The sequence below is a fragment of the Schistocerca gregaria genome, chromosome 1, assembly GCF_023897955.1.
Source record: "Schistocerca gregaria isolate iqSchGreg1 chromosome 1, iqSchGreg1.2, whole genome shotgun sequence".
NCBI lineage: Eukaryota > Metazoa > Arthropoda > Insecta > Orthoptera > Acrididae > Schistocerca > Schistocerca gregaria.
Genome location: NC_064920.1, coordinates 846489373 through 846512176, shown reverse-complemented (window position 1 = coordinate 846512176; position 22804 = coordinate 846489373). Strand labels below are relative to the sequence as shown.

The window sequence follows — 22804 nt, the reverse complement described above, 5'->3', positions numbered from 1 at the left end:
CCAATCACAAAAAAGTGACCCCCTTGTCACTCAATACCACCCCGGACTGGAATGCCTGAACAATGTCCTTCATCAGGGCTTTAATTATCTATTATCATCATGCCCTGAAAAGAGGGACATTCTACTCAAGATACTTCCAACCCCTCCAAAAGTAGTGTTACACCATCCACCCACCCTCCACAACATCCTAGTCCATCCATATGCCACTCCCACCCCTGATCCCCTGCCACGGGGGACCAATCTGTGAAAAAGCCAGATGCAAGACCTGCCCAAGTCACCCACCCAGCACCATTTACTCCAGTCCTGTCACAGACTTATCCTACCCCATTACAGGCTGAGCCACCTGTGAAAGCAGCCATGTCATATACTAGCTCTACTGCAGCCACAGCACCTCCCCATAGTACACTCACCAAGGGCCAGTAAAGAGCTGGCAGTCAAGTGAGCACAATGTAGGGAGACAGGCGAATACATGTGAGTAAGTGTATTGGTGTTTGTGTGCATGTTTTTCCTACAACTAAAAAAAGGAAATACATTCCAAATCTAGCCAAGCTCTGCCCCAGTTGTTTGTGTACCTACTGATGACACGGTGCTTCTGTCTTTTGGTGAGTCACCTCCTTTATTCCTAAATAATTCGTAATTTTCAACCAGAACTTTCTGTGCAATTAAGAAAGTGTTGTCATCAACAGAAAGGCTAGATGCAGTGTTCCCTTACTACTACTACATTGGTGCATGTCCAAGTTGGAAAAATATATTAATTTAAATAGCAAAAAACTCTTTTAAGAGCTGAGTGGAGAGGTCTTAATTACTGCCTAATGAGGATTAAGGAAATCCCAATGTCCAGTTCAGATGTTCACACCATACAACTAGTAAGTCACTTATATGTTCTGTAGATAATTTGAATGATTCTTTTATCAAAATGATGTGGTACAACTCAGTTTACAGGATATGTGTAAGTTATTAGTGTTGACATGAACGAAACTGTTTTAGCTCTAGTCATGAAACTACATTTAAAAATTGTTTTTTTTTTCTGGCTACCAGTTTTAAATAAAAATTCATCCATGAAATTGAAGGGGGTTGTCCATGAGAACCAATTTTTTGGCTGGAATTAAAACATGGCTACTACTCATGCATCTGTTTTACTGGAAATAAATACAACAGACTGCCACCAATTCGCACCACACACAGCGTGATGAGAAAGATACTGTAACCTCAACAATAAATTATATCTTTTAGGTACATTATCGTATGGTTATTTTTCTAGGGTTAATACACAACATTAGGTGTTTACTCAAAGCATGACAATGAATTAAACTTATTAAAAACAACAAAAATAAATGTTTATAAAGAAATTAGACACACAGTTTTGTATATTTTCTTGAAATTTCAACAATACTGCAACCTTACTCATGAAATATCAAACACAAGTTACACAGGACAATCTTTATTTAAAAATATTTGGTAACTGTCATCTGACAAACATTTTTCTTCTTCATTGCTGCTACATTATGAATTCGTTTTAATTGTAGCATATTCATGGTATCCTGTACTGTTTTCTGAACCGTTTGAAAGCCATATCCAGAACTTGAAATGCTTCCACGCGAGATGGTCCTGCACCATTTCCCACATCCATGCTTTCTTTTGTTTCATCTTCTTGTATTTCCTGCCATTCGTTTGTGTGCAACATGTTTTCAACAATTTTGTCATTCAACATGATCTGAAAACCTTGATCATTACTGTCACAAGAGAGCCACTTTATCCTATCATCGGAGCCAAGTTCCTGGCATATTTTATGTTTGTCATTAGTTCACTTAAATGCTCCACACAGAATTATCTGAACCAGTTACTGAATTTTCACCCCTCTGTTTCAGTATTCTGATCCAAATTTTGTTCAAAGTCTTCCTTTCAATCAAATCCAATACAAGGACAACCAAGCAACAACACTCCTTTAACTTCATTTGCTTGATAAAAAAAAACTTATGTTACCTTCAACACCAGATAACAATCTATGTAAAAGTTGTTTTAATATTTCAGTAACACTTTGACCCATTGGTTGTAGTAGGGATTACATTAGAAGGCAAAAATTTTACTGTAAATATACTATTTCCTCTCAAACAGTTCAGTCGTAAAACTGGTTGGTGCGTTATCCAGTAAAAGTTTTCTCTGTTTACCAATTTCATTTATTTATTTTATTTTAATTTTTTATTTCATGGATACAAATGTTGTCATACCAGTCAATGAATATTTCGGCAGTCATCCATGCACTTTTTATATATATATATGAACTAAGGGAACTCTGATACTTCTGAAGTATCTAGGATTTTTAGGTTTTCCAATAAGGAACAAAGGCATTTTATGGGTCCTGGTAGCATTTGACAAAACTAATACTGTTACTTGCTCTTTACTAGTTTTATATATCCTGGAGCGGAACTCTCCTCTCACCAAGAGTCTAAAGATTTTGATGGTAATTATTTCCGATTTCATCCAGTTCATCAGAGTAATAAACAAAGTCCCCAAGCCATACTCATTTTCGTTCAATTCCTTATTAAAACAATTTCATTTAGGAGAATCATGGTAAACATAAAATTGCTTTTGATAGTGATCGCATGCTCATCCGAAGTTGAAACTTTCAGAATATGTAGATGTAAAGTGTATCTTTCACATATATATTTTTGAGAATTTTAAAAATACAGTTTTTCAAAATTCGATAAATTCAACAATGTTGTTTTTATAAACAATGTGTATATATGCATTAAACTAATGCTGTTTGGTATCATATAAACGCTCTTTAAAAGAGCTTTCCAATGAAGTAAATTTTATTGTTCTAGCTTAATTAGAACACGAGTTATAAAGAAAACAACATTGTTCGCGAGTCAAAAATTTGTAATTTTTTCAATTTTTGAAAGTCCATTACTCGGTAACTTTTTATCAGAAAAATGTGAAAAAATTAATTTGTGGTATTATTTATGAGTACTACAGGCATACTTAATTTCATTTAAATCCAAGAGGGTAAGGTTGAAAACAATGGTTTCATTTGTTGATTTGATGTGGAATGACCCAGTGGTTACAGGAGTGTGTCTTTGGGAGTCTGTGTGATTGTGTGTGTGAATGTATGTATTATTGCTATAAAAAGAGCTAGTGCTCAAAAGCTACTGTGAATGCTGTATACGGTTTCTGATACTTGTTATTTAGGAACAATAAACTGCACAACTTCAGGATCTGGAGATAGGTTAGTGAAGCTGGACGATGAGTTAAATATTACCAGATGGGATTTAATACGGCTACCAGAATTTTTCCACAACAGAATTAAAATTACTGCATATGTTTTGTTACAAAGGAGTAGACCAAGGGGAAGGGGAGATTCAGGTGTTATCATTATTGTAAATAAGAACATTAAAACAATATTAAAGGTATTGAAGGACTCACAGGCAATTTGTGAGATTTCTTTTGAAAATAAACAAAAGATATTCAACAGAAATTTTCTTTGAAGTCTTCGCACCAATGGTAATACATTATTCAAAAAATCTATTACATTCATCATGGCACACATGAAGTCTTGTATCAAATATGGAATTCAATAGAAATAACTATGACATAAATCAAGTTACTGTTTGGATGAAAGAAATGGCCATTTGTATCAATTTATTAGGGAAAGAGTATAAGGCTGACAAATGAAATTGCTTCACCTTCTTTTAAATGCAACAGGGCAGATTTCACTCTGTGTAGGGTATGTGGTAGCATTTTCCATAACTGGACAGCAGCGACATAGAAGTTTGCAAATGTTCTTGTTTTTAGATGTGCACTTCTCGGAGCGCTTGCGTATGATGATGAACATTTAACAGGTACTTGATCTCTCATGAGGTATCCTGTGGCACACATAAACAAAGCATTTGGTAGTCCCACAAATTCTATGATCTGCATCGTAATAGATGGGCAAATGACACACTGACACTATCAAATATACAGATGTTGAAGATGTAGCCCACACAGGTACTAGGGTTAGTTTTAACTGCCCAGAATTTTTATTGCTTGTGCTGTGTTGGATTACATCACAACAATGTAGGTTTGCCAGAATAAGATACTGCAGAAGCTTATTTCTCATCCTGCAGAAATATGTTCCAAAACATCTAAAGGGTACAGAGATAAGCCAGAGTCTTTCTGCATGTGGTGACAGTATTTTCTGCCCAGTTGAGATTATCATCCAAAAATATACCTAAATTCTTCATAGTTTTCTGATATAGTATTGGGATATCACCAAGAAGAGCAGAAGACAATTTTTTGTGAAATTCAGAATTAATTAATTAATTTTTAATATGATACTAAAATTACTTGGAACTCTTTAAGGTTTTCTTTAAGTAACAGGTTGTGCACTCATCATATCATTATTTTAGAGAGAGAGAGAGAGAGAGAGAGAGAGAGAGAGAGAGAGAGAGAGAGAGAGAGAGAGAGAGAGAGAGTTATTCTTTTGGGCAATGGTACTGATTTCTTCAGGTCTGGCACCTAAGTTGGGTTGGGTTGGGTTGATTTGATGGAAGAGACCGAACAGCAATGTCATCAGTCTCATCTGGTTAGGGAAGGAGGGGGAAGGAACACGGCCATTCCCTTTCAAAGGAGCTATCCTGGAATTTGCCTAAAGCAATTTAGGGAAATCATGGAAAACCTAACTCTGGTTGGCCGGACACAGGATTGAACTGTCATTCTCCCAAACGCAGGTCCAGTGTGCTAACCAATGCGCCACCTAAGTAAAGCTGGAGGCTGTTGACACAGAAATGTATGAAGAGAACAGAACTGCTGAGTCTAGTAGCATCTAGTGGCCTCATGGGGTCTATGGCATGTCTGAGGCAATAAATTACCTTAATTAGTGGCATGTGTGTTTTACTGTGTTTATGAGAAGCAGAATGATGTTAGTCATATATGTTGAGCTTGCATTCAGTCAATTGATTGTGAACACTATATTCCAGGACTTTAAACTCAGCAAATAAAATATTAATTGGCCTTAATCACAATTTGATTGTGGGTTTTTGTTCTTAGGGATAAGTCAGTATGTTTCTTTTTCAGTCATGAAAGAAAAAATGAAATATGTGTGTCAAGACTGGTACTAATATAACTTAACTGGATTGATTAAAAAAATGTACTTACCAATCAGTGGCAGAATACACATATAAAGGTACTGAAATGTACAAGCTTCCTAAAGCCACTGGCTCCTTCCTCCGGCCTCTTCTTTCCCATTCGACACTTCTCCACAAGCTTGCAAATTTCAATACCTTTATACATGTGCTCTCCTGCCACCGCTTGGTGAGTAGATTCTCTATCTGTCCAATTACATTATATTTTAGAAAATTACTTTTCACATTGCTACTAGGTTATCTGTTACATTCTTGATCCAAGTCATGCCAATACTGTTTTTATCAACCATTTCAGAACAGATTCTCATTACTGCTTTTCTTTCTGTGTTTATTGTAGTATGTAGTCTTGAGTGTTCTTACAGGTGATACTTCCTTTCTGCATCAAGGTTGACTGGTGTTGACAAAAATTAATTCAGTTCATCAGCTGCGACCTGAGAGTGTGTTTCTGGTTTTGTCTTTCTGATACCCAAGCCATGGAGATTCTTCCACAGGTTCATGAGTTCATGTAGTTGCACCAAATGAAATGGAGTAACTGAGTCTGTGAACATATTACTTGAACCTGTTTCAAAGCTTTCTATATTCTGATAGTCTGTCAGTAGATGATATGAGATTTCTGTATCTTTATTACAAGATATGTTATCAAGACATAATGTTCCTCCAAGCCATGTGATGTTAACTTATACTTTGATGGCCGTGATAAATATATCAAGAAATTATTCACGTAATAAACAAAATTTACAGGATGAGATGGTCCTAAACCAATTTTGAATTACAAATGATCTTTAACTTAAATGATGTAAAGTAATCGCTGGCTTGAAAGAAAGTTGTTGTATTCTATCCGAAGATTGGTTTGATGCAGCTCTCCATGGTACTTTATCCGGTGCAACTATCATTACCTCTGATTAACTACGGCAACCGACATCCATTTCAAGCTGCTCATTGTCTTTAACCTGTGATCTCCCTCTAGTATCTCCCCAACTCCTCTCTGCACACACATTTTCCCCATTACCAAGTGAATGATTCCTCAATGTCAGCTTGTGTCCTAACAACTGATCCTTTCTTGTAGTCAAGTTGTGTTATAATCTCCCCCCCCCCCCCCCCCCCCCCACGTCAAATCAATTCACCAGCTACTCTTAACTCCTCACCAGCTACTCTTAACTCCATCTCTCTCTTTAACCTTCAGCATTCTCCTGCAGCAACTATTTAAAAAGCTTTTTTCCTTGCTGAATTATTTATCTTCCTCATCTCACTTCCACACAAAGCTACACTCTGACCACATACCTTCCAAAAAGGCATCCTGACACTAAAATTTATATTAGAAGTTGACAAATTCCTCCTCTTCCTTTTTCCTGGTGTTTATCCCATACTGGATGCCCTCCTTGTCGCCCCACGATCCTTTCTGCCTCACCACCAAGGAATGTATGCACCTTACGTGTCTGTGTCTAGTGTTATCCCACATGAAAGTGTGTGTTTTCTAAATGCTTGCTTGATGCAGGACGTGGGTACCAAACCAGTCTCCACCTGGCTGGGTGTGGGAGACTGCCTAAAAACTACATCCACATTAGCTGACACTACAGCCCACATCCTCAATCAGCCAGATGGAGTCGATACAGGGCCAGCACGGGTGGCTGACTGGGTGGATTACAGCGACAAATTTCAATGTTCCAGAAATGCTTTTATTACTACAGTCAGCCTACATTTTACATCCTCTCTACCTTGTCCATCATCAGTTATTTTGCTCCCCAAATTGTAACACTGGTCTTCTACTTTTAGAGGTTCATTTTCAAATTTTATCCTCTCAACACTGTTTGATCTCACTCTACTACATTCCATTACCTTTGTATTACTTTCGCTGATGGTCATCTATAAACATCTTTTCAAAGCACTTTCCATTCTGTTCACCTCATCTTCCAAGTTCTTTGTCATTTCTGACAAAATAAAACCATTAACAAAACTCAAAGTTTTTATTTATTTTCCCAGCACTTTAATTACCTCTCCAAATTTTTCCTTAATTTCCTTTACTGCTTGCTCGATGTACAGATTGAATAACATTGGGGTAGCCTACAACACTGTTTCCTCCCTTCTCAAACACTGTTTCCCTTTCACGTCCTCTCACTCACATAACTGCCATACGGTTTTTGTATGAGTTCTAAATATCCTTTGCTACCAGTATCTTATTTCTGCTATCTTCGAGATTTTGAAAGGTATATTCCAGATTTACAGACATCTACATCTGTTATAAATCTAATAATGTATGGAAACTTCTAATTAAGAATTGCGATGTACTTGGGAATAAAGGAGACATCTCACTGAAAGGCAGAACTGCTGCATCATTGATAGATACACAACCAAAAGGTATAAAGCTTGTATAGCTTTCAGAACGCACTTCCTTTTTCAAACTTGTAGCAAACACACACACACACACACACACACACACACACACACACACACACACACACACACAAGCATGTGCGCTTTTGTCTCCCTACATTGTGATAAGTATACTTGGGTGAAGTGGGGATATGGGGTGGGGTGAGGGAAGGTTGTTGAGAGGCAGGGAGCAGGAAGGGTGTTGGGGACGAAGTGTCTATTGACTAATGGGAGAGGGGGGGGGGGGGGGGGGGAGCCAACAGTTGGCTAGCTAGGGGTGCAGGTAGATGGGGTAAGTGGCAGATGGCTGGGTATGCGATCTCATAGACTAAGGCATGAGACAACAGCACAAAACTAGCTGATGATGACTATGATGATTTGAGATCAGGGGCACTTGACATCAAGGTCATCAGCACCCTGACGAAAAGTCAGTAAGGTAATCTCATGGGTGGGGACAAATGGTGTCCCCACATGTGGAGCAGTTTATAATGTATTGAAGTCTACCTCACTTCCCCACCAATTTAGGGACAAGACCTGACAGTTCACAAAATTTCACCACCTATATAACACTGGAATCATTATTTGCGAGGATTGTGGGCAGATCTTCAGTGAGACTGAGGTCTGCCCAAATATCAGAATACAGAACACATGTTGCCACGACATGCTGAACTGAAAGTGGCATGCCACAAACTTCACAGTGTGTTGGACCCTCCCGCTGCTGGAGGTAGCCATGTGTTAAAGGGCTATGTCCGATGTGCAGTCTGGTAAGCAGAACCTCTTTCCAGCAGTTAGGCTGACATGAAGTCCGCCCTGCCTTTGTGGTCGATTTGAGAAACTGCAGTTTGTTTTCTGTCAACTGCAACCATTCAGTCTCCCACTGACACATGCTGCATCTGTCACAAAATAAAATGATGGCATGCGACAGGATGGAACATTGCTGAACAGCACCAACCCGACATGCTTCCTTGGCCGCTTTGTCGTCCATGTTGTTGGCCTGTGCCCCGATGTGGCCAGATACCCCGCAAAAGATCACCTCCTTGCCAAGGTGTTGGAGTCGCTATAAGAAGTCATGGATGAGCTGAATCAGCCCATCTACTGGATATATTTAGTGAAGTGCTCTTGATGCACTAAGTGAGTCAGAACAGACAAGAAACCTTGTACAGTGATATCTGTGAACCCTCTCCAGTGCCATCAGAATGCCATATAATTCCGCAGTGTAATTTATAAATTGTTCTGGAAGACACACTTTCATTTACCCTATTAGGGAAAATAGCAGAACAACTAGGGACATCCTCTTGCTGGGGTCCATCTGTATAAACAATGTTAAAGTGTGGTATGTACTTAAAATGGACGAAAACAAAGTTGTAAAAATATAATCTGGAATAAAAGTTTTCTTGTTGTATGGAAGTGCACAATACAAAAGGTTTAAAATAATTTTTGATTAAACTATACTGAGGAAGCCATTTTGAGATGAGAGTCATTTTCAAATACTGACCTCAGTAGGAAAGATGGGTTAACAGTTCGTAACCACTATAACTGGTTTATTTATGGATCAGTTTTGTTCAGTGAGGTGTCATTGGAAATATAAAAGGATTGAATGTCATTTCTCCAATTTTTTGTTGTTGCCAAAATCACAAGTTTTACCATCTTTATTTTTGACATGAAAGTTTTCTGAGTATTGTATTGTGTCACAACATAAAAAACTATACTGGAGAAACAACCATTTCAGTCATAGTTAGTGGCCTCCTCCTGGTTCTACTCAGCCCAGAAGAGAAGGCCACTGTAATCGTTGCCAAAACGTGGTTTCTCCAGTATAGTTTTTTTTTTACATTATTACGCAGTACAATACTTAGAAAACTTTTATATCAAATGAATCTGGCCGTACTGTCTTATTTTTGTTTCACATAATGCCTATTATCATATCTTTCAACATAAAAGTTAGTGACTTAAAACTAAAAGAACATAAATAAAAATACATTCATTTCATTTATGACTCAAAATAGTGCAAAACAAATGATCTTCAATTCACATAAAATACATTCATAGCATCGTAAAAAGTGTTTATTCTTTTAAGCAAGTCATCAATGAAGAATACTGCATCTGATAGGAAAGTATATAAGTGACCTATGCTTGTGCGGGGAGCAGACAAAAATCATTAAAACATTTTCATATGGGATCCAACAAACATCTGCATGAAATGGCTATGAATAAATTGAGGAGGGTCCGCTTGGTGTCATGAATTTGACCTTTGCGTCTTTATGTTCTTCAATGACTTCCAGAATTTTTTCAAGCCACCACTAGTACTGTAGACAGGTGCAATGAAAATATATGTTCTTTAACAGTGATAGAGGCCATTTTTTCAAACCCAAGATCAACTTGTATGAATTTAGAAGGTTTATGCTTTATCAGTGACCTACTTTCATTCAACAGTTTGAAAAAATGACCAACTCTTGTCCCAGGAATGGTAGAACCAGTCTCATATCATTTCCGTAACATGTTTGGGAAATTTGTTATCTCCTATGTCACAACATATAATGTTTTTATTCTTGGAACTTGAGTTTTAGAAAATGTAAACAGATATTTTGATCTTGCTTGCAATGCTACAAATTTAAAAGTTCTTAAAGTTTTTATATTGCGCAGAACTGAGATCACTGAATTAAATACAATGTTGGATTTGCGGTATTAGTTCAAGTAGGGACTATATAGGTTAGAGCTGTTTTCTAGGAAACATAGAATGTGTTTTTATAATGCTGCATACAATCACTTATACAACACAATGACACTGACTTAATACAATCCTCCAATTTATAATACACAACAAAGGATGAAGGGTTATCTGAATGTTCTACCAGTGAAAGCTTTGTGCAGTATTTTGGAGCAAACATGTATAGCCTCCCCCCCCCCCCCCCTCCCTAAAGCCACTGTAATTACGCACAGATTATCAGGGAGTGTTTTGTTGCTTGATTTTAAGTAGTGGCTGTGAGACTCTGATATGTAATTATGTTGTGTCAAATTCGGAAGTTTATGGGTGAGATACAAAACAAATTCATTGCCTGTAGTCATTAATGTGTCCAGTGTTGGACCCATTGGTTAAAAACAACTTTTTCATCATATTGTAAGGATTCCAGCTCCAACAAAACAGTAAGCAGATCATATTCTTTAAGAGACAAACAGTAATGCGGCATGCACTCCTCATTTTCCAGACCGAAAAAAGAAAAAGAAAAAAAAAGAAAAAGAAAAAAAAAGGAAAAAGAAAAAAACTGCGGCAAGCATCAATGGTTTTACATCTCGGTGATAAATGTACAGAAATGTTCAGAATCCCATGACTGTTTACAGTACCATGTTCTTTTGGACGACGTTCCAAAAGCTTTGTAAAATCAATTTTATCAAACAGATATTCTTAAACTAAGTACAAATCTTTTGGATTAAGCAAGTGAGTCTTTTTGTCTTATACACACTTTTGCCACTTTCAGTCTTTTTTAGCTCCGGAGAATTGACCTATATCATTGTCATAGTAAACTATAAAATGTGGAAGGTAAAATGGCCTTATAGCATAGTATGCAAAGTTTAGTATCTGAGATAAATATAAGAATTCTATCCTTCCTTACCATGATTTAGGAAACAACTTCACAGATTTCTTATATGCAAAAGCTGTATGATGTCAGCTGCTCTTGCATTGGGTGCTGCAGTTGGTGACTGATTGCGTGGTGAAGATGGGAAGTGAACAGAGCAAATGATGAGTTGGATGATTACATAAGGTGGTGAAACCAATGAGAAAATAGCATTCCATAAATGTACAAAACTGCATGGTTCCATAGTGGAATACATTGTGCAGAATGTTATATAAAACAAAAAACTCCTTAAAACTGAAATACTCTTAGGATCATGCATTGCAGCCATCTCAGAAATTTGGACATTTGGAAAATATCCACAATGTTTTCAAAACAATCACTGGTCTACATTACAAATCAGTCTGTTGCCACAGCCAATTTTCCTCCACTCACATTTGTTGGCTTCACAAACTCACAACCAAACTGTTCCACTTCAATCTAACCTAGACTTTGGGCTTCTTTACAGATTGGTCTGTTACTACAGCAAGATTTCCTTCTGTCACATTCATTGACATTATCAACTCAGAAACAAACTATAAGTTAACATTAGAATATTAAACAATATCTCAAGAAAACCTGTCATACTCTGAAAACATAAAATACGTTCAAAACCAGTAACTAACTTTATAATCCAGAATAGCCAAATCAATAATAGTCAATCTCACACAATCTACATCGAAAACAAATCATCAGTTCATGTTTTCTGTCAAAACAAGTCATTAGATTCTCCGATTCTCACTGGCTACTCTATACTCTAACCAACCTGACTGCAATGGATGAGCTGCTGAAATCATAAATGCACTTGATTTCTTAAGACTTTTTACTATGCCTTTTAAAAGGATCACAGCAAGTTGTTTGTCTTCAAATGTTCCCAAATACAGACTTTGATGAGAAGAATAAACAGTCAATATTTTCACAGGTACTCCTTAGCTTCAGAAACTGATCATTCAGCTTGATTCAGACTTGATGCGCCTATTAAGTCAATCTCATTGCTATTACTGCTTTACTTGTGACACACTTCTACCGACACAAAAGTGACGAAACATCTGTTTTCCATGACGATTTCTACATCAAGGGTGTATGTTGCTGAAAAGAGCTGGATGATTTTACTTTTTCTGACACAATCGCTCAATCAAAGATGAATTATGAAGAATCTGAAAGTGGGTAACAAGAAAGTGTTGATGACTAATTCATCTCATCTCTAACACTTATGATAGGGAACAAATAAGATTTTCACCTGGCACAGCAGGAAACTTCATGTAGCCTGCTACAGCTAGTATGCTATTTTCGAATAACTTACCAGACAGCAGGAGCAGGGGCACTGACACTGACACACAAAAAATAGCAAGAAAGCAGAAACAGGGGCACTGACACACAAAAAATAGCAAGAAAGCAGAAACATCTTCCGATTTTTTTTTATGTTGAAAAGTGCGACAATAGGCAATATGTGGAACAAAAATTAAGATGGCAAACTTGTCATTTACGCAGGGGGAGGGGGGTGGGAATTCCTGACATTTGCAAAATGAAATCTTTATAAATGACATTCATTACAGATTTGTAGTTATTTGTATGCAAAATTCCAGCTTGTTATACAATAGAATTTCGACTAACTGTCACTCTTGGGACCAGGCAGTTGTTGGAACACTAAAAATATTAAATAATCAGAGCAGAACGAAACAAGTTATTTACAGTGCTCAAAACAGCATAATAAACTAAAATTACACTTATAATAAAGAGAAAGGAAAACAGAAAGCTATATAAACCTAACATTTTAAAAAGCATAAAATGTTTTTCGGTTCACTTTCTTAAACCTTAACATGGCAGCCGCATCACGCCACTTCTTTGCCCACAGCTATAGCAGTTTGATGTTGTTGCCACTATTTGAGGGCAGTCTCAAACTCATACTCTGATGGCACTGGCTGATCCTCTTCTTCTTCCTTTTCTTCATCATCTGACTACTCTTGTTCAACACTTTACTACTGCAAAGCAAGATCCATGATCTGGTTGTCTTCAAGTTCTTCATTGTTAACAGCAGCAACATGACCTTCTGCTACTCATTCCTCTACATCAGTATGCTGGATATCATTCCAAAGAGTTTGCAAATTGGCAACTAAAGTTGCAGCACCTGATTCGTTACATTCTGAAGTTCTTGCTCTGAGTTTACAACAGAACACACTTTATTTCGTGATTTTTGTAGAGTGACTATGTAAACAGCATCTTTTATGTTGGAACTTTTCATTGCTTCAAAAATATCACAGACCACTGACGTACTTCCTCCTGTAACATCATTTTAACCACTTAATAACACCCCAGTCCTTTGGTTAGATTACTGAAATCATATGGGGGGGCCAAAATCATAGCTTTCCTGTCACCTTGTCGAAGTTCAGACACTGAGGGTGGTGGGATGTTGGCCAGCTATAAAAATTCATGGGGTGGTAGGTTTTTTGATTTAAAATATTTTTAAACATGTGGAACAAATGCATTGAGACACTGTTCTTTAAACAAATCACCAATCATCCAAGTGCTTTACTTAGCTTTGTAATGAATGGCAAGTCATGATGTGTTTATGTTTTCGAATGTTTTTGGTTTCTTAGATTTGTCAATTAACAAATAATGGTAATTTATGGTCACCACTTAAATTGTTGCATGTTGCAATGGTCATGCCTGTCCTTTGCTAGTTGTGTGCCTGTGAATGTTTCATTCTTTGAAGCATGAGTTTCTTGGAAGAGCATTTATAGTTTAGCTCAGTGTCGTCACTGTTGTATAACTGATTAGCTGCCAGGTTATTTTCTGAGACTTTTTTTTCAAATTTTTAATGAACTACCTACTTGCATCATTATCAGAAAGTTTTTCACCTGGAATAGCAACCTGCCTAATGTGGTGATGAAGCTAACCGCTCCCTTATGCCTTTCCCAACGAAACCAAACCACACATTGTCTTCTAAGAGCTTAAGTTTTGATTTTTTCAATGTTTTTCTATTTTTAAAGCATTTTCACCAGGTACAGTTAATAAAAACAAAAAAGTCTCAAATCTTTTCGTTTCTTTTTCCAGTCTCACAGGTGTCTCCAACACCTATTTCCGAGACTAATTTACTAACTGATTTTAGAGGCTAATCTACTAACTGACTAACCTCTGTTAAGTCTTCAGTTTCTGTTCGATTGGGGACACGTTTTCTTTTCTGATTTATTGCCACTTTTAGTTTTTCAAAATTACTTACACTTCTTAATCACAAATAAGCACGCATGAGAAGGGTGACTCAGATGGGTACCTTTTGTAAAAGGGGTAAAATTTAACAATAACGCTGGCACAGTCAGATGGTTGGACACATGGTCGGATAATCTGAGAATTTGGTTAATCGAAAATTGAATAATTGAGGTACTACTGTACTCTCTCTTTATTATGACAGTAGCAAAAAGCTTGAGATTGGTTTATAAATAACTTACAAGCTATCTTGCCTCTCAATGTAAGTTGGTGAAAAAGGACCACATTTCAAAATGGACTCCTAACATTAGTTTTGATCAAAAAAATGTGGAAAAAAGTTTTAACACGCTTTCATTACATATATTCTTACACCCAATGTTCACAAACATCTGTGATATAAGGGCAATGGGTCACTGAACAATTTCACATGAAACAAGCTTTGCACAGCAAAATGTGTTGCACGGAATCAGAGAAAGCAGAACCACATGGGGGTGGGGGCTCCTCTATTCTATAAACTGTTGCCATGCATGCTTCAAAAGTCCAAACAACAACATGATTTCCCTGTAAGTTGCCTGAATGATGTCATATTGAGTTGTGAAAACAAAATATTTAACAAAATTTTGTAGTGCAACTTGTGTGACAGTTTCCCTGTCTGTGGTAGCAGCATATTTAAAGCTGCTGCTGTGTGTGTGTGTGTGGGGGGGGGGGGGGGGGGGCGGAAGATTCTAGGCTTAAGCTGCCCCCACCCCCAAAATGTGAAATTACAGACATGTTTTCTTGCGCAAGTGCACACAATATCATAATATTATCGGTAGTAAACAAAGATAAACAACTTTCTTCAGTAAGTAAAGAAGCAGGTTGTGTGCTGCTACAATGTGCCAACTACAGATGGTTTCCAAACGAATCTCTGCATAAAAGAGAGTCACTGATGACTGGTTTGTGTGTATGTTGTGATTGGTTAATAGTAAATAGAGCCTAGAGCTTTTTATAAAGCAATAAAGCTCCTTTATTTAAACTAATGCTCTACTAAGGGAGTTACAATGGAAAAAAAGTTTTTCCACATTTTCGGGTTTTTATCTCATTATAAAGCAATTTTCGAAACAAAGTTGATGTGACTTCAAACAAAAGCGCTGGCAGTTCGATAGATACACAAACAAACACACAAAATTCAAGCTTTCACAACCAACGGTTGCTTCTTCATGAAAGAGAGAAGGAGAGGGAAAGACGAAAGGATGTGGTTTTTAAGGGAGAGGGTAAGGAGTCATTCCAATCCCGGGAGCGGAAAGACTTACCTTAAGGGGAAAAAAGGACAGGTGTACACTCGCGCGCGCGCACACACACATATCCATCCACACATACACAAGCAGACATTTGTAAAGGCAATGAAACTCTGCCTTTACAAATGTCTGCTTGTGTCTGTGTATGTGAGGGTGGATATGTATGTGTGTGTGTGTGTGTGTGTGTGTGTGTGCGCGCGAGTGTACACCTGTCCTCTTTTCCCCTTAAGGTAAGTCTTTCCGCTCCCAGGATTGGAATGTCTCCTTACCCTCTCCCTTAAAACCCACTTCCTTTCGTCTTTCCCTCTCCTTCCCTCTTTCCTGAAGAAGCAACCGTTGGTTATATTATATTATAAACTCACATGGGAAGTATTTTATTTTGTTTTTTTAAATATAATCTACACCGGTTGAAAATGTTAAAATTTTTACATGCATCACTTCAAGATCTAATAAAATATGTAATTTTTTTATATAATGCTGTGGATTGCTGTGGTATAAAAGATCATGTCCAGAAGAGGATGGGCGTCAGGCTGAGGAAGTTGGAACAAAGTTTGAGAGACAAGAAACTTTCTGAAACTTCCTGCCCGACCAAGACGCAAACTCGGAACCTTCGCTATTTGCGGGCAAGTGCTCTACCAACTGAGCTACCGAAGCACGACTCACGCCCCGTACTCACAGCTTTACTTCTGCCAGTATCTCATTCTGGAAGAAACTTTCTGATGGTAAAATCTGAAAGAGGCAGGCTGACAGTATTATGGGATGGCCATTAGAAATAATACTGAGTATTTGTTGAAAATTAAGCAGGTAGAATGGGCTACCTTCTTCCACAGACTGACAACTGATAAAAAACCTTTACACCACCTTTGCCCTCCTGGATCTGATTCATGGTGCAATTACCGCAATGCCCAGTACTCAAACAGTTCATACAGCCATAAACATTCCAGCCCAGCAGCAGTCATGGATATGATAAAACCTATTTACAGGGACCTGTAAAATCCTGAATTACTGGAGAAGTGTCTGCATAGTCTACTCAAAATCCCAATTAGTCGTTCAATAATCTTATATGGACTTGCTTACCAAAAAATGTTTTGTTGGAATGAAGACACTAAAGTAGGGGTCAGTGATGCTGTTCTTGCTTTTAATGATGCAACATTAGTAGGTTGAAAGTGCTACAGCATATGGAAATTAATACTGGAGCAAACTGCATCAGAGAACTTGAATGGATGGACAAAGTTCGCATTGATAAAGCAGAGTATGCAGCACAACTGACCACTAAGGAGTCCAGAAAGAAGAAAAAACTTGGAAATAGATCAAGAGGATAATATACAGTATGGTGCAGGGTGCTTCTGAGTGACTAAAAATTAAAAAAAAATTAAGCATATATAAAGTGAGTTATAGTCTTTTGAAACTTTAGAAGCTGTTCCTGAAAATTTACATTTTCCGTTTCATTTTCCCATAAATCTTAGAAACCACTTCGAGTAGAGTATTCAAATTTTCAGGGAGTAATAACATACATATCCTGAGTCTACTGAACTAAAAGAAGAACATAACGTTATGTACAGGGCGTTCAAAAAGCCTCTCCGCGGTGCTGTATGATTGTTAGCCGCATGTGCGGTATGCTGCAGTGAATATATCGAAATGAATCTCATTGAAATACAAATTATTACTTTATTGAATATTCATTTTTACTTACAAATTTTCACATTAAATGTTGAAAGTGTCCCTTTTTTGAATACACAATTCAATTCGTCTAATATTTCCAAACACAAGCTGTAACATTTCTTCTGTAACAGAAGCAGTGAGAGTGGATATTGCAGTTTCCAATTCATCGATGGATTTTGGACGGTTTCGCTGCACTCCAGAAGAAAAAGCCAGGTGGTGTTAGGTGAGACGAACGTGGAGGTCAAAGTTCCTGTGAAACTATGCGACCACCAAAAAACATCAGCAAGCAGTGACACTGAAATGTGAGCTGTATGCGCAGTTGCACCATCTTGTTGAAAATAACAGTTCAGTATTTCACAAAACACAAGTTCTTCAATGAATGGATACAGAATACCACTGCAGTATCGTTGTGTATTTATTGTTTCGTTGAAAAATATGGGACCCACAATCCGACGTCTAGAAATTGCAATCCAAACTCCTATATTCACATAATGAAGTGGTTCCTCATGAATACACAATGGATTTGCAGTACTCCACATATGAGAATTTTGCAAGTTCATGTACCCTGATAAATGAAACCACACCTCATCAGTGAAAAATGTTTCTTTAAGAATATATCTTCTGTTCTGTTGAACGAAATTTTTGAACCATTGACAATAATGCAGTCTTTTGCCATGATAAGTATTTTTCAGTTCTTGCACGACTGTCACTTTGTATAGGAAAAGTTCTAATTTTTTCCTTACAGTTGTGTGGGCCATTCTGACACTAATATCAATTTCCTGGGCAAGTTTTCTTACTGACTTGCTTGGACTCATGGACATTATATCAGAAATATCAAGTAGTTTATACTCAGACAAAACAGTAGGATGACCACTTCTCTGTGCATCTGACACTGAACCCATACTTCGAAATTTGTTAATCAAATCTCGCACAGTATCGCACTGTGGGAGTGTTGTCTCTGGGAAAACCGAATTAAATGTTTGACATACTGAAACTGTATATTTACAGCCAGCTTTGAACAATCGTTGGACTAAAAACACACATTCTTCAATGGTTAGCATTTTAACAATGACAAAAACGAAACAAACAAACAGAGGAGCTAATCTTAAACGTTCACATCAACACGTAACAACACACACCAACGATACTACTGATGCTGGCTGAGATAAACGAAACAGTGGAATGTTGGGAGAGTACACTTGAAGGGAAGTAAGGCAGGGAGGCGAACTATCATATGGCATGCACGGCTAACAATCATACGGCACTGTGGAGAGACTTTTTGAACACCCTGTATAATTAAAATTATTTACGATAACGTACAAAAAAAGTACACAAACTTTTAACCATGTAATTAAAAAATTGTATTTCCGAAAACAGTGGTTGAAATGAAATTATTACAGTTCAGTCGACTTAAATCATAATACAGTTTAATGTCCTGTAAAAGTTTCATGTCAATGACTACAGTGGTTCTTGAAACACAGAGAAGCCAAGTCACTAAATTTAACACTGTTGGGCTAGGGCATTCCAACTCCCCTTAAATAGTAACCTTACATGTTTCCAGATTTCTTTTAGTAATACTTATTAGTTTAACTTCAGTGGTGAATTAAATACACAGTTTACAAGCTCAGTCTCACCATATTACAGTAACCATAAATGAATGTTAATGAATACAGAAATAATGCGCAGCACAGAGGTGGTGGAGACAATGTCAGAGCATTCAATGACCAGGAAATGTTCTAGTTTATTTCATACATGATTCTTTGCATAGCAGATGTTAAATTACTGATATAAAAGTGTTGCGAATACCAGTGTTAGCAACACTAGTATAGTGAAACCTTGATTCTGAGAGCTAAGACAGTGCATCGCAAAACAAAAAGTGGAGATAATTTAAACTACTTCTCCAAAACACCTCGACTACGAGAAACTCTAGGAAAATGGATGATCCACCCCTGTTCCCGCCACCGCAGTTCTCCAACACTAGAAGTATCATTGCTAATTCACAATCACCTTTGTCAGATCTTGAAGGAAAATCAACTTCTTTCACTGACACATCAAGCTTTAACACTCCATCACCAGGCTGTAAGTATGACATACATGATTAAATGCAATCAAATAACAAAAAAGATGAGCACCACATGAAGCTACAACATTTTCAAAGCCTTTTTGTGCCCAACACAACTTATAATTTTTCCCAAAATATTTTTGGCTAGTACTCTCTCCCAAAGAGGATGGGCTTCTGTAAGTACTGTGCATTTTTCGCCAAGATAAGTTCAAGTTAAGGTAGTCATCAAAATACTGGATCCCTGGTAACCTCTTAAGTTTTTAAAATGGAAGCATGCTATTAAATTTTCAACATCCATGGGGGTAACACTTACCGTAAGGCTGCTGTAATCAATGGTGACAATTTTGTTCACATGATGGTAAACAAGACAAAAGATATAAAATATTGCCTGGACCACGGCTTGGTGGAGCAGGTGGGAAAAAAAATAGAAACTGCACAGTATCTATCATGGAGGTGGAGATTATTTGTGGACGTCACAAGATTACATTAAGGGGACACGGGGAATCTATTGAAGTTGACAAACACGATGACGAGAACATGGGTAAGTTTCACTCCATTCTAAAATGTCATGTGTAAAGTGACGAAAATGTACAAGCAAATTTGGGAGGAACTGGCAAATAAGATCATCAGTTGCATCAAGAAACGGCTTCTGGAAAGGATTTTTCAGCACAATAATGATGTCAAAGGTTTCACAGTTGAAAGTGGTGACTTTACTGGATAGAGGAACTCTTTCCTTGTGCTCATTATATTCTACTGGCTCTCAAGATAGGAGAAAATTTCCTGCAAATTGTTCCAGTGGTTGATGTGACTGGCAGATTAGCTGGGGTCTACAACTGAAAATTTTTGCTGCCCAAATCATGAAACTCATCTACTACATTAAGTTTCTATTTCCTAATCTAATTCTCTCAGCATCACCTCGTTTAATTTGACTACATTTCCTTCTTTTGTTGTTGTTGAGGTTCATCTAATATCCTCCTTCCAAGATGGTGTCTATTCTGTTCAACTGCTCTTCCAGGTCCTTTGCTGTCTCTGAAAGATTTATAATGTCATGGGAAAGCCCCAAAGTCTTTATCTCTTTTCTCTGAACTCTATATCCTCCTCCAAATTTTTCATAAATGTCATTAGGCTTCTATTTAAATGTAAACCCAGAATTTAAAAAAAGGCACTCCCCCACAAAAAAAAACACCAGAGAGAGAGAGAGAGAGAGAGAGAGAGAGAGAGAGAGAGAGAGAGAGAGGAAAGAAAGAAAATTGTAAATATGCCACTGGTTTCTGTCAACAACAGTACAAAAGTAGTATACAGTTCTTTGCATCCAAACCTACTTGCATCAGGAACTACTAAAAAAAAGAAAACAGCAAATAATATTTTAGCAAATGATACTGCAGAATTTGTAACAACATACTACCCTCTAAATATGTTTTCTCATCAAATTTCTGAGATGATGATGACATTGTTGCTGAAAAAACAATTTATAATTTCATTACTTATTATATCCCTCAGAAAAGCAAACTTTAATGTACAAGACCTGACAATATCTATGTGTAAAGATACAACACGTATCAACTGTATTGCATCAAAATGGCTACTGAAAATAATAATATTATAATAATAGCATACCGTGTAATTTTTATTAATTACTGGATGATAAAACTATGTATTTATTTTAGAGTACTATACTGTAAACATGTTTATTTGTTTCATAAAACAAAACCACAGACTTCCTGAAACCAATTCACTTCATTTACAAGTTCCTTTTCTCTAAATCAAACTGTAATGTGTGGTGCAGTACAACTCTGCATTATAACCAGAAATATGACGGCCTATTTGTATTAAAATATATTTCTATTATGTTTTTAGTCTGTAAATGTAACTTAACATGAGGAGCAGATACTTTACCTTGTATACTGCTCCATGGCTTACTTGGGAGAATCAGTTAGCCTCTTACGTCTGATTGTGTAGACTGCTTTTACATGTTTACTCACACTGTTGGTTTCTTGACTGGGACACTGACTCGAGCAAAGGAGTCTGACTGAATTCCTTCATCCTGGCTTGATACTGAAGACTCATCACTATGTTCTAAAACTTCCTGCAGGGCTCCCTTGAGACGATCTCGTGCATTTAGCACATCTTCACCACCTATAAAATATAAAATGCAAGTGTCAAGCACTTTAGAGAAATCAATATACAACCAAAGTTGTGATTATTCAAGTAAGATGTTGATAAAAACAAGAACATCTGTATGGAAGATAAGAAAATGTTTGTAAACACAAATTTTAAATTTATTTCATCAGCTGTAATTTTCAAATTAGACACCGGAGGGGAACATAAACAAAAAATCGTCAGGCAACACTGAACTGAAAAGATAATAAATCACATCACTTAACAACAATAGTTGCACTGAACAGTTTCACGTCTTTACAATAACTGGGAAATATATAAGGCGGAGGCACTGGATTTCCTTATTGGGAAGTTCCCATAATAGGCTATCTGCAAACTGAATCGTCCCTCTCTCCACATCTTTCGTTGAAGATTCTCTCCGGAGCATTCAAACACTACTTGTATAGCACTGCACACGCAGTACAACGTATCACAAACTGTATTTTTAAATAACTTTCTCTTTGGTACATTTTCGCAAACATCGTCAACCGAACATCCTCTTGAAGGCAATAATTAAATGATTAAGTTATTAGAAACTAAGGACAGGAGGATTTTTTGTAGGATTACCGCGCGCTTGGTCTGAATAGCACCAATCACACGAATAAGTCCCGATATTTTGCTTATACCAAACATTCTACAACAGCTTATCACACTAAACTATTACGGAAGATTTCAAAACTACACAAACGCTTTCGTAGATACATCGACGATATAATTGCACTATCAAATAACGTACCAACACGCACTCGTCGCTTCATTATAACACTATTTCCACCTAGCTTCGGGTTGCAGCAGCTCTACTTTCGCCGTCAATATTTTGAATTTGCAACAGACACAGAGTCCTCTGCTGGTTTGCTGCGTTTATTATTCTTTATAAACATCTGCACACCGCGTGTTTTGAACATGTCTCTATTTTGAATTTGCAACAGAGCCCTCTGGTGGTTAGCTGCGTATATTACCCTTTATAAACACCTGCACACCGCGTGCTTTGAATGTGTCCCACAGTGTATGAAAACGAACAACCACGGTTGATGCCCGAGGAGAAAATAAATCCTAATTCCAAAATAAAGTATTCAAAAACAAGAATATTATAGTGCCTCCATAATTTGTTTTGTGAGATGTATCACTGACTGCCGATTCTTGGCAGCCTTATGCCAGGCGAGACGTGCGAATTGTTGTGCCCCTTATATTTAATTTGTCATAACTCACAACAATTAGTTTAGTACAAATTACTCTTTAATATATGTATTAATGCGTTTTTAAACTTACTATTAAATGTGTTACTTTTCGTTACGTATTATCGTTAGTTGCTGCGGAGATTGAAGCTGCATGTAATATTGT

General features: G+C 37.2%; 1 protein-coding gene across 1 annotated transcript in view; it reads right to left on the bottom strand.

The window, feature by feature from the left end:
• Positions 1–22391, bottom strand: part of LOC126272601 (protein lin-37 homolog) — a 50329-nt gene extending 27938 nt beyond the window's left edge. Inside the window, exons 1-2 of the mRNA XM_049975547.1 lie at positions 22200–22391; positions 21289–21442 (exon numbers count right to left, since the gene is read on the bottom strand). Coding sequence (XP_049831504.1) covers positions 21289–21442; positions 22200–22221 — 176 coding nt within the window. The 5' untranslated portion in view covers positions 22222–22391. The remainder of the gene's footprint in view (positions 1–21288; positions 21443–22199) is intronic.
• Positions 22392–22804: the final 413 nt, after the last annotated feature.